Here is a 12,499-nt window from a genome sequence, read left to right on the forward strand (position 1 = left end):
CTAAAAATACAAAAATCAGCTGGGCGCGGTGGTGCGCGCCTATCGTCCCAGCTACTCAGGAGGCTGAGGCCTCAAGAAGAATTGCTTGAACCCGGGAGGCAGAGGTTGCAGTGAGCTGAGATTGAGCCACTGCACTCCAGCCTGGGTGACAGAGCGAGACTGCATCTTAAAAAAAAGGAATATCAAATGCTCCCTCTGCTGGACAACACCTCAAGCTTGTGCTGAGCCCCAAACCTGCAATGTCAGTTCCCTCCAAGGTCTGGGTGTAGTAAAGTGGGTTGATGGCCCTTTAAGAGACACTGGCCAGCTCTGGTTGCCATGGAGACAGCTGGACACAGACAGGGTAGAGGCAGGCCCACAGCATGTCCTCCAAAGTTCACTCCACAGGTGGGAAGAGGACTGCTGGGGCTGGAGGCGGGGATCCTCTTCTTTCTCCCAATCCACCCTCGGGGTAGTCTTAGAGGATTCTGTTCTTCGGTGCTGGGGCCACGACTGAGGTACCCCGCCTTGCCTCCCTGACCCCTGCCCTTCTCCCCAGGGTCTGCCATCTTAGCCTCTCATCCCTCTGTAGGCTCCAGAGCCAAGGACCACCAGCCCTCGGGTGTGGAGTGTCTGCCACTCCCAGAGGCCAATGCTGAAGCCATCAACTTCCTCAGCTCCCTCCGTGAGCTCAGACTGTGTCAGGGTTGGGGGTGCGGGAGGGGTGCAAGTCTGGAGAGGAGGGAAGAAAGAAGGTCCAGTCTGTCTCTCTCTCTCTCTCTCTCTCTCTCTCTCTCTCTCTCTCTCTCTCTCTCCCTTGATTCTTCTGGGACTCAGAAAAGGCCTGAGGCCTGTTTGTTGACATTCTTCAAGGGAAGGCCCCCCGGGGACATGGGGACATGGGGCAGGAGTCTTCACCTGTCCGTGCCAGTGAGGAAGGCTGTGGGATGAGGAGGCAGGTGGGGACTGTGGGGACACTGGTGGTCATGGGGTCAGAGGATTGGATTGGGGCCCAGGAGCAGGGGCTTTATCTGTTCCCATGGGCCCCTCACCCCAGACGAGGAGGAGCTACAGATGCTGTTCTTCTCTGAGACGCTGGCCATGGTCTCAGACACTGGGGAGCCTCAGGGAGAACTGACGATTGAGGTGCAGAGAGGGAAATACCAGGAAAAAGTCGGCGTGCTGACATACTGCCTCTTCGTGCATGCCTTTAGCCGAGGCTTCTTGGACAAAATGCTCTGCGGAAATTCCCTCCTGGGTAGCGTTCCTGCTGCCTGCTGCCCATCACCCTCCCCTTCCTCCACCCCTCCCCTCCCTCCACCATTCCTGGAATCCTTCTTCAGGACCAAGCCCTTGGCTTTGCCTTGGACCAGGACAAGGCACAGGGTGGGGGAGGGACCAGCGAGTTCCTCATGGACTCGGGATGAGGGCATCTCTTACCCATCCTGTAGTTTTTCTGGGACTGTATTACACCTAGTCCTCCAGCCTGCGCCACCACCTTCCCTTCCTTCAGCCTCTGACCCACATCTCCTGTGACATCAATGCCTGTGTCCCTGCACCCCAGGCTATCTCTCAGAGAAGCTGGAGCTCGTGGAACAGCACAGCCAAGACTTCATCAAGGTACTTCCCAGGGCCCCAGCCTTGACCCAATCCAGGGGAGAGAAGACAGATTTTGACTTAAAAAACAGCAGCAACAAAAAACCTATTTCATACACAGTGAAGCTGAAGAATAGCCGTCGTGTTATGATGCAATATAAAGCTCAAAAGCAACGCACTTCAGAACACTGATTTTAAAACACGGGAGTGGGCTGGGCACAGTGGCTCACACCTATAATCCCAGCACTTTGGGAGGCAGAGGTGGGCAGATCATCCGGAGGTCAGGAGTTCGAGACCAGCCTGGCCAACATAGCGAAACCCCATCTCTACAAAAATTAGCCAGGTGTGGTGGCGCACGCCTGTAGTCCCAGCTACTCGGGAGGCCAAAGTGAGAGAATCCCTTGAGCCCAGGAGTTTGAGCCCGGGCAACATGGCAAAACCCACCAAAAATGTTTATAATTTTTGCACAAAACATACAAAAAGTAGCTGGGTGTGGTGATGTGTGCCTGTAGTCCCAGCTACTTGGGAGGCTGAGGTGGAAGGTTCAGTGGAGCCCAGGAGGTAGAGGCTGCAGTGAGCAGTGTGTGTGCCGCTGTACTCTAGCCTGGGTGACAGAATGAGACCCTGTCTCAAAAAAAAAAAAAAAAAGATGGAGGTTGGGCATGGTGGCTCACGCCTGTAATCCCAGCACTTAGGGAAGCCAAGGCAGGCAGATCACCTGAGGTCGGGAGTTCAAGACCAGCCTGACCAACATGGAGAAACCCTGTCTCTACTAAAAGCACAAAATTAGCCGGGTGCAGTGGCTCACACCTGTAATCCCAACACTTTGGGAGGCCGAGGCAGGTGGATCACAAGGTCAGGAGTTCAAGATCAGCCTGGCCAAGATGGTGAAACCCCACCTCTACTAAAAATACAAAAAGAAAATTATCTGGGCGTGGTGGTGGGCACCTGTAATCCCAGCTACTCCGGAGGCTGAGACAGGAGAATTGCTTGAACCCGGGAGGTGAAGATTGCAGTAAGCCAGGATCGCACCACTACACTCCAGCCTGGGCGACAGAGCGAGACTCCATCTCAAAAAAAAAAAAAAAGAAAAAGAAAAAAAGGTTGGGGATGGTTTCTGGTTTGTGTGGGAAAGTTTTTAGACTTGAGTGGTTTCCAGTGTGTAAACAGGTCATGTTCACATTCCATAAGTTAATTAAGTGGCTGGGGCTGGGTGTGAGGGGCTCAGAGCTGGGAGACTTGGAGGCCAGGTGAAACAGGCCCCCAGGGAAGGCTAAGCTCTGGGAAAGGCCAGCCCACCAGGCCTCCAGGGAGGCACTGGGCTCTCAGGCTGGAGGAGGGCTGGTGTGGGCTGGGTTCAGAGTTTGGGTATCAGGAGAACTTATCAGTGGCAACCTGCTGTCCCTGCGCCTAGCCCACCCATCTTTTAAAACCACTGTTCTGAAGTGCATTGTTTTTGAACTTTATATTGCATCATAACATGACTGCTATTCTTCAGCTTCACTGCATATGAAAGGTGTTTTTTGGTTTTTGTTGCTGCTGTTTTTTATTTTTTTATATTTTATTATTATTATTGAGACAGAGTCTTGCTCTTATCACCCAGGCTGGAGTGCAGTGGTGCAATCCCAGCTCACTGCAACCTTCACCTTCTGGGTTCAAGCAATTCTCCTGCCTCAGCCTCCCAAGTAGCTGGGAATTACAGATGTGCACCACCACACCTGGTTAATTTTTGTATCTTTAATAGAGATGGGGTTTTGCCATGTTGGCCAGGCTGGTCTTGAACTCCTGACCTCAAGTGATCTGTCCGCCTGGGCCTCCCAAAGTGCTGGGATTACAGGCATGAGCCACAACACCCGGCCCTGCTGCTTGGTTTTTTTTTTTTGGTTTGTTTGGTTTTGAGATGGAGTCTCCCTCTGTTGCCCAGGCTGGAGTGTAGTGGCGTGATCTCGGCTCATTGCGACCTTCGCATCCCGGGTTCAAGCGATTCTCCTGCCTCAGCCTCCCAAGTAGCTGAGACTACAGGCATGTGCCACCACACCCAGCTAATTTTTGTATTTTTAGTAGAGACGGGGTTTCACCGTGTTAGCCAGGGTGGTCTCAATCTCCTGACCTTGTGATCCGCCCGCCTTGGCCTCACAATGCTGGGATTAGAGGCGTGAGCCACCGCGCCTGGCTCGGCTGCTTTTTTTTCAAGTCACAATCTTTAAACCTCAGTTTTCTCATTAATGGAGAAGGGTCAGGTGACCTCTGGGGGACCCAGGGAGTCCCTGATCCTCCCCCGCATGCTCTGGCCCTCAGTTCCTCATCCTCCCCATGGAACGGAAGACAAGTTTGCTGAAGCAGGATGATCAGCTGGCTGTGACCAGAAGTATCAAGGAGGGTGAGGTAAGGATGAGAGCCAGATGGGAGTTGCACTTCACACTGTGAACCCAGAATATCGGAGACAGGTCCCGATCAATTTAGAGAGTTTATTTTGCCAAGGTAAAGAACGCACACATGACACAGCCTCAGGAGGTCCTGAGGAAATGGAGGAAATGGGCCCAAAGTGGTTGGGGCACAGCTTGTTTTTTTTTTCTTTTTTTTTGAGACGGAGTTTCACTCTTGTTGCCGAGGCTGGAGTGCAACGGCGTGATCTCGGCTCACTGCAACCTCCACCTCCCGGATTCAAGTGATCTCCTGCCTCAGCCTCCCAAGTAGCTGGGATTACGGGCATGCGCCACCACGCCCAGCTAATTCTGTATTTTTTTTAAGAGGGAGTTCCTCCATGTTGGCCAGGGTGGTCTCAAACTCCCGACCTCAGGTGATCCGCCTGCCTCGGCCTCCCAAAGTGCTGGGATTACAGGCGTGAACCACCACGCCCGGCCCACAGCTTGGTTTTATACATTTTAAGGACACATGAAACATCAATCAACACGTGTAAGATGTACATTGGTTCACCAGACGTAAAAATACAAAAAATTAGGTGGGCGTGGTGGCAGGTGCCTGTAGTCCCAGCTACTCGGGAGGCTGAGGCAGGAGAACGGCGTGAACCCGGGAGGCGGAGCTTGCACTAAGCCGAGATCACACCACTGCACTCCAGCCTGGGCGACAGAGCAAGACTCCATCTCAAAAAAAAAAAAAAAATAGATGTACATTGGTTCCTTGGAAAAGGCAGGACAACTCGAGGCAGGGAGGGGGCTTCCAAGTCATAGGTAGATAGGAGACATGCTTTTAAGTTTCTGATTAGCCTTTCACTGAATACACAATTTACATGCAATGGGGGGTAGAAACGTAGTCACCTATGCCTTAGTCTGGCTTAGTGAAACAATAGAGCAGAGAAAGCCATCAGATACGCATTTATCTCATGTGAGCATAGGGATGACTTTGAGTTCTGTCCGTCCTTTGTCCACAAGGAATTTCCTTGTGGGCAAATAGTGAGGGAGGTATATAGCTTTTTTTTCTCTTAGTAGCTACCTTGTTTAGGAATAAAATGGGAGGCAGCTTTGCCTGAAGCAGTTCCCAGCTTGACTTCCCTTTGGCTCAGTGATTTGGGGTCCCAAGATTTATTTTTCTTTCACAATGTCCTCTTCAGAACCCTGAGCGGGCACCAGATTAGATGAAGCCAGGAGTCCGGACTAAGGATTCATTCATTAGGCCGGGCGCGGTGGCTCACGCCTGTAATTCCAGCTCTCAGGGAGGCAAGAGGTGGGAGGATAGCTTGAGCCCAGGAGTTCGAGACCTGCCTGGGCAATATAGCGAGACCCCGTTCTCCAGAAAAAGGAAAAAAAAAAAAAAAGACAAGGATTCATTCATTTAAAACCATATGCCCAGCTGAAGGCCAGGCGCGTGGTGACTCAAGCCTGTAATTTCAGCACTTTGGGAGGCCGAGGGGGGAGGATCACTTGAAGTCAGGAGTGGAGACCAGCCTGGCCAATATGGTGAAATCCTGTCTCTAATAAAAATACAAAAATTAGCCGGGCGTAGTGTCGTGAGCCTGTAATCCCAGCTACTCAGGAGGCTGAGGCAGGGGAGTCGCTTGAACCCGGGAGCTGGAGGTTGCAGTGAGCCAAGATTGCACCACTGCACTCCAGTCTGGGCAACAGAGCAAGACTCTGTCTCAGAAAAAAAAAAAAAAAAAAAAAAAAAAAAGCTCACGCCTGTAATCCCAGCACTTTGGGAGGCCGAGGTGGGCCTATCACCTCAGGTCAGGAGTTCAAGACCAGCCTGGCCAACATGGTGAAACCCGGTCTTTACTAAAATTACAAAATTTAGCCAGGCATGGTGGCCTGTAATCCCTGCTACTTGAAAGGCTGAGGCAGGAGCTCGCTTGAACCCAGGAGGCGGAGGTTGCAGTGAGCTGAGACCGCGCCATTGCACTCCAGCCTGGGTGACAAAAAGCGAAACTCCGTCTCAAAAAAAAAACAAAACCGTATGCCCAACACCTGGCTTGCCCATCCCCCTGTCCCCTGCCCTTTCCTGGTTCCAGGACCCTGACCCAGATCTGTTCTGAACAGGAAGTGAAGACTGGAGTGACTTCTTTCCCCTGGAGCTCAATCAAGGGCTTCATCTCAGAGGCTGCCAACCTGGTGCTGCTCAGGGTGATGGCCTGGCGGCGGATGGTGCCCAGCAATGCCCGCTTCCTGACCTTGGACACCGAGGGCAAACTCTGCTATTTGACCTATGTGAGGGGTCTCCCTGGGCAGGGGACTTGGCTTGGGAGCAAACTAGAAAGGGCATGAAAAGCACTGAGATGGGGAACAGCTGTGGAGTAGAAAACGGAGGCAGGTGGGGAGAAAACAGCACAGGTGGGAATGGGGCTTTCAAGGGCAGGAAAGCATGTTTGTCTGGGAGTGTGGGGCAGATGGACTGAGAGGTGGGAACAGTTCAGAGAAGCAACCCTTCCGCACAGAAGTCAGTCCAGGAAAAACAAATATAGTGCAGGGCTGATTTAAAAAATACATCATTTTGGGCTGGGCGCGGTGTTTCACGCCTGTAATCCCAGCACTTTGGGAGGCCAAGGAGGGCAGATCACAAGGTCAGGAGATCTAGACCATCCTGGCTAACATGGTGAAACCCCGTCTCTACTAAAAATACAAAAAAAAAAAAAAAAAATTAGCGGGGCGTGGTGGCAGGCGCCTGTAGTCTCAGCTACTCGGGAGGTTGAGGCAGGAGAATGGTGCGAATCCGGGAGGCGGAGCTTGCAGTGAGCCGAGATCACGCCACTGCACTCCAGCCTGGGTGACAGAGCGAGACTCCGTCTAAAAAAAAAAAAAAAAATACGTCATTTTGGCCGGGCACAGTGATTCATGCCTGTAATCCTAGCACTTTGGGAGGCTAAGGTGGGCAGATCACTTGAAGTTAGGAGGTCAAGATCAGCCTGGCCAACATGGTGAAGCCCTGTCTCTACTACAAATACAAAAATTATTAGCTGGGTGTGGTGGCAAACGCCTGTAATCCCAGCTACTTGGGAGGCTGAGGCAGGAGAATCATCACTTGAACCCAGGAGGAGGAGGTTGCAGTGAGCTGAGATCCAGCAACTGCACTCCAGCCTGGGCAACAGAGGGAGACTCTGTCTCAAAAAAGTAAATAAATAAAAATAAATCATTTTTTAACTTTAGGAAGTGTAACATGTCCAACTTTACTGAAATATTCCTTTATTATTTCTTAACCCCAAAGGGTGTTCCGTTTTTGTTTTTTGTTTTTAACTAAAATTTCATAATCAGCATGCCTAGGACTTCCTGCAATAGGTGATTTTAAAGCCATGCCACTGAACACACAATTTCCAGTGAGACACTTTGGGGGCTGATTTGTGTTTCTTTGACCATCTTTGTAAATTACATTCCAGGCTTGTCTATCAAAACACACCAAGCAGCAATGCATTTGACATGAACAAGCACAATCCGTTCCCCTCCGTGTTCTTTGAAACATATGTTTAACATTAGCACTTTTTTCTCCATAGCTGCAGCTATAACAGGGGTTTAAGTTTTAATCACAACAGGGACAGCCTGCCAGCAACAGCACAGGTCTGAGGTGGCCACAAATCTGTCTGGTCTCACACCTCTGAGCCTCACCTTACCTCCACCCACTGGCCCTAGTAGCTCATCCTCCCTCTCCGCTCCCACACCCCTCCCCATACCACTTCTCATCCCTGTAACAGAATTTGCCAACTAGAAGCACTTGGCCAGCGAGATGACATGGGAGGGGTCAGGGCAGGGGCAACCTGGAGCTAGCTCCCTATGAGGGGTCGCCAACTCAGCTTGGAGGTTTGGAGATGCAGTCTCAAATGTCTTGAGGTTGTTATGAGATGGAGAAAAGGCTAAGGTAAGATGATGGGGAGCCCTTGGCAGGCATCCACCTTACCTCCCACCCCCCAATTTTGGCTGTTGCCAGCAAGACCTGGGCTTCCAGACTATCCAGGTAGACCATCAGCAAGCTGAAGTCTTCATCGTGGAGCAGACTGTCCACTCGGAGGAGGGCATCCCCATGTCCTGCCAGTACTACCTGCTCTCCGATGGGTGAGCTGCTGATGGTGGGCCCAGAGGGGTGATGCTGAGCTTGTAGGTGCTCAAGGAGACCGGCTGCTTCTGGGGATAGCACTAGGAAGAGCTGGCATTGAGATAGGAGTGTCCCTCTGCTTTATCCGTATCATTCACTCTTTCTTCATTTATTTGCTCGTCCTCTTAACCCTCACAGTGCCTCCCAAACCTTCTCACTGCACACCACAGGCCTGAGGTGTAGCTAGCAGCCACCACTGTGTAAGGGATAATATTGAAAAACACCAAGGTTTGAATGACTGCACACTTGATGAAATCACTGTGCTGGATGAATTGCCTGCGGCAGGCTGCCGTGCAGTCTCCAGCAAAGCACTGGCTCCAAATCGTAAGAAAATTCAGGGCTAGGCATGGTGGCTCACGCCTATAATCCCAGCACTTTGGGAGGCCGAGACGGGCAGATCACGAGGTCAGGAAATTGAGACCATCCTGGCTAACACGGTGAAACCCAGTCTCTACTAAAAATACAAAAAATTAGCCGGGCGTGGTGGCAGGTGCCTGTAATCCCAGCTACTCGGGAGGCTGAGGCAGGAGAATGGCGTGAACCCGGGAGGCGGAGCTTGCAGCGAGCCAAGATTGCACCACTGTACTCCAGCCTGGGAGACAACGAGACTCCGTCTCAAAAAAAAAAAAAAAAAAAAAAAAAAAAAAGAAAATGAAAATTCAGGTGGAAGAAAGAGTTCCTTTCTGTTTTTTTGTTTTGTTTTGTTTTTTTGAGACAGAGTCCAGCCGAGTTTATTTCTTAAAATTTCAGAATAGGTACTGACATAATCACTACACTGGGGAAAAGGTAATCAAAACGTTGTTGGCTTTATCTCATAACTTGGTATGTTTTCGGTTTTGGTGCGATCACAGCCCACTGCAGCCTCCAACTCCTGGGCTCAAGCAATCCGCCTGCTTCAGCCTTCCTAGTAGCTGGGACTACAGGTATGCACCACAGCTCCAGGCCAACCTTTTTATTTTGAATGCCGCAAAGCAGGAGATTCCATAATTTTTCTTTTCTTTCTTTCTCCTTTCTCCTTCCTTCCTTCCTTCCTTCCTCTTTCTCTCTTTCTGTCTCTCTGTCTCTTTCTTGACAGAGTCTCGCTCTGTCACCTAGACTGGAATGCGTGGCATGATCTTGGCTAACTGCCACCTCCGCCTCCGGGGTTCAAGTGATTCCCTTGCTTCAGCCTCCCAAGTAGCTGGGACTACAGGTGCCTGCCACCACGCCTGGCTAATTTTTGCATTTTTAGTAGAAACGGGCTTTCACCATGTTGGCCAGGCTGGTCTCAAACACCTGACCTGAAGTGATCTGCCCATCTTGGCCTCCTAAAGTGCTGGGATTACAGGCATGAGCCACTGCAACAAGTGTGAGCCACTGCGACAGGCCTCTTTCTCTTTTTGAGACAGTCTCGCTGTTACCCAGACTGGAGTATAGTGATGCAATCTTGGCTCACTACAACCTCCACCTCCCAGGTTCAAGTGATTCTCATGCCACAGCCACCAAAATAGCTGGGATTACAGGCGCCCGCCACCACATCTGGCTAGTTTTTTGTATTTTTAGTAGAGATGGCGTTTCACTATGTTGGCCAGGCTGGTCTCAAACTCCTGACCTCAAGTGATCCACCCATCTCAGCCTCCCAAAGTGCTAGGATTACAGGCGTGAGCCACCATGCCTGGCCAAGAGGCTCCATGATTTTCCAGTGCTGTACCTCTAAAGATCCTTTTTGTTTTTTTTTTTTAAACGGGGGGCCTAATACTTGCCAAGCCCTGTGTGTTATTTGGAGATCCAGAAATGAACACCACCCAGGAACTTAATAAACAAGAGAGGGAGGCAGAAGTAAAGAGGCCCGGGAGAGGTCTCTCAAGGGGCACTGTCATGTATGAGTCTGCTTAGGCTGCCATAACAAAATACCACAAACTGGGCGGCTTCAAGAGAAATATATTTGCTGGAAGGCTGGAAGTCCAAGATCATGGTGCCATCAGGGTTGGTTTCTGGTGAGGGCTCTCTTCCTAGCCCGCAGACAACTGCCTTCTCAATGTGTCCTCACATGGCCTTTCTTTCGTGCATGAGTGAAGAGAAAGCTCTCTGGCATCTCCCTTTTCTTATAAGGGCACTAATACTATCTGATTAGGGCCCCACCCTTATGACTGCATGTAAACGTAATGACCTCCCCAAAGTGCCTAAATACCACCACACTGGGGGTTAGACAGACAATTCAGTCCATAGCAGTCGGTCTGGGAAGATTCTCACTCTCACATGTTGTGTTGCACTCCAGGCACCTGGCCAAGAGAATACAGGTGGGCTCCCCAGGGTGCTGCATCATCACCAAGATGCCTATCTTGAGGGAAGAGGGTGAGTGAAGCCCAGGCCTTGGGCAGCCAGAGGGAGTGAAGGGGAGTGGGGAAACCTGGGCCTTCCAGGATGCCGGGGGCTGGACCGAGTGTGCTGTAAAAGGGACAGGAGCCTGGAATCAGCTGGAGAACATCTGCCCTCCAGCTCCTGACCCCAAGCAGTTAAAGAGGAGGATCTTTCTTACTGGGAGCCCCTTCCTGCAACTCTGCCCATGTGGGCAGAATCCTGGGGTTTCACCTGAGCCTTCTGTTTGGGTGTTCTCGGGATCCCGCTGTGTATCCAAGGAAGGTTCTAGGGTGGGGACGCCCAGCCTTCCTTGTTCCCCACCCAGATGAGACTGAGCCACGCCCAGTGTTTGAGAAGAAGCCCCTGGTATGGGAGGAGGATATGGAGCTCTATTCGAAGTTCCTGGACCGGAAGGTGAGGGAAGGCTCCACCAGCCTGGGGTTCCCATTCCTCCATGGGCCTTAAATTCATTACTGATCTCTCTGCACCTGATTGAAATGCACACCCGTAGGGGCTGGAAGGCTCAAGCGCCCCTTAGCTCTTCTTGGAGAGAGTGGGTGGGGTCTCCTGGGGCGCGGGGGTCCCGTCCGGCTGAGGCTCGGGCTCTGTCCCCCGCCAGGAGGAGCTCCGGCTCGGCCACGCCAGCTATCTGCGGCAGCACCCCGAAGCCCACGCCCTCATCTCCGACTTCCTGCTTTTCCTGCTGCTGCGCCAGCCGGAGGACGTGGTCACTTTCGCCGCCGAGTTCTTCGGCCCCTTCGACCCAGGGCGTCCGTCGTCACCGTCCTTGGGCTCCTCCCACCGGCCCAACCCTTTCCGCTCCCTGGAGCCGGAGGGAGACGCCCGCTCCGGGGCGGCCTAAGCGGGGCCCAGGCCGGAACAGGGCAGGAAACCAGGGGTCGGGCTGGGAAGCGGGCGGGACGCGCCGGGGCGGGTGCGCTTTCCGGGCTGCGGTTTTGGGGAAATAAACGGGGCCCTCCCGCGGCTCTGCAGCGCCCGCCGACAGCTTCCCTGGCTAGCGTCTAGTGTCTCGTGCTAGAAATAGGAACCGTTACCGTCGTACCTCGAGTAGATTTCAGCCTTTCCTCCTAGATTCTGTTTTCATGATTATCCCCATTCCACAGAGAAGAACACAGAGGCACAGAAAGTTTAACTTTTGGAGTTGGCAGGTGGGGAGGCAGAATTTGAACCTGAACGTTGGACTTGAAAGCCCACACTCGGCCGGGCGCGGTGGCTTAAACCTGTATTGCCAGCACTTTGGGAGGCCGGGGCGGGCGGATCACCAGGTCAGGAGATCGAGACCAGCCTGGCCAACACGGTGAAACCCCATCTTTACTAAAAATACAAAAAATAGCCGGGCATGGTGGCGCGCGCCTGTAATCCCAGTTAGGAGACTGAGGCAGGAGGATCGCTTGAACCCCGGAGGCGGAGGTTGCAGTGAGCCGAGATCGCGCCAGTGCACTCCAGCCTGGGCGACAGAGCGAGACTCCGTCTCAAAAAAAAGAAAAAAGAAAAAGCCCACACTCTTACTAGGTTAGCACGGAGGGGCGAAGCGCCTTGGCACTCAGATCTTACGGTCGGTCGCCGCAGAGCATAATTGCCCAACCCACCGCCCAAAGAAAAATAACACGCGGCGGGGGGTTGGGGAGGGAGGAGGGCGGACGCGGACCACGGCTGGCTTAGCTCAAAACCCCTGAAATCTCGCAAACGCAACTAGCACTCACGCTGGAGCTCCTCCCGGTTCCCACTGACACAGAGGGACCCCCAGACTCCGGAGGTAGGGGGTCCGAGAGTAAAAATAATGGGCATATGATCGTCACACCCTCTGGGCTCCTCGTGGAACGTCAGTGCTGGCCAGTGGCTTCTGTCCGGATGCTCAGTAGCAAACTTTAGGCAAGCTCCCCTGAGGGAGTGGTGGGGGTGCAGGCTCCCTCCTTCCCTTGTTCCTTCATAAGACTTGCTACTGCAGACTCCAGAGACGCTTTGCTCTCTAGTGGACAGTATGACCAGACACCTACAAGGCTGAGTGGGATGCGGGGGTGGGGGGAGG

At 52.5% G+C, this 12,499-nt stretch overlaps 1 protein-coding gene and 2 long non-coding RNA genes across 4 annotated transcripts in view; 1 reads left to right on the forward strand and 2 right to left on the reverse strand.

The window, feature by feature from the left end:
- The window catches only part of LOC115832370, a 29,675-nt gene extending 28,202 nt beyond the window's left edge, over positions 1 to 1,473 (reverse strand). Inside the window, exon 1 of the long non-coding RNA XR_004027857.1 lies at positions 1,420 to 1,473. This is a non-coding gene — a long non-coding RNA (uncharacterized LOC115832370). The remainder of the gene's footprint in view (positions 1 to 1,419) is intronic.
- Positions 331 to 11,528, forward strand: CATIP (ciliogenesis associated TTC17 interacting protein). 2 transcript variants are annotated; one of them, XM_003272356.2, is made up of 10 exons: positions 331 to 387; positions 572 to 664; positions 1,037 to 1,237; positions 1,544 to 1,599; positions 3,874 to 3,960; positions 6,069 to 6,236; positions 7,945 to 8,069; positions 10,367 to 10,443; positions 10,775 to 10,863; positions 11,069 to 11,441. In XM_003272356.2, exons 1-10 carry the CDS (start codon positions 363 to 365, stop codon positions 11,309 to 11,311), a joined length of 1,164 nt encoding a protein of 387 aa, XP_003272404.1. In that variant the 5' UTR covers positions 331 to 362; the 3' UTR covers positions 11,312 to 11,441. The 2 variants fall into 2 exon arrangements, with proteins under 2 accessions (XP_003272404.1, XP_030658891.1); XM_030803031.1 differs by lacking the exon at positions 1,037 to 1,237 and having other exon boundaries at positions 355 to 387; positions 11,069 to 11,528.
- On the reverse strand, positions 10,015 to 11,249 carry LOC105737932. Its single transcript, XR_004027856.1, has 3 exons — positions 10,938 to 11,249; positions 10,259 to 10,370; positions 10,015 to 10,147 (listed from the first exon to the last, which is right to left on the reverse strand). It is a non-coding gene; the product is annotated as an uncharacterized LOC105737932 (long non-coding RNA).
- Positions 11,529 to 12,499: the final 971 nt, after the last annotated feature.

The sequence above is a fragment of the Nomascus leucogenys genome, chromosome 22a (genome assembly GCF_006542625.1).
Source record: "Nomascus leucogenys isolate Asia chromosome 22a, Asia_NLE_v1, whole genome shotgun sequence".
Lineage (NCBI taxonomy): Eukaryota > Metazoa > Chordata > Mammalia > Primates > Hylobatidae > Nomascus > Nomascus leucogenys.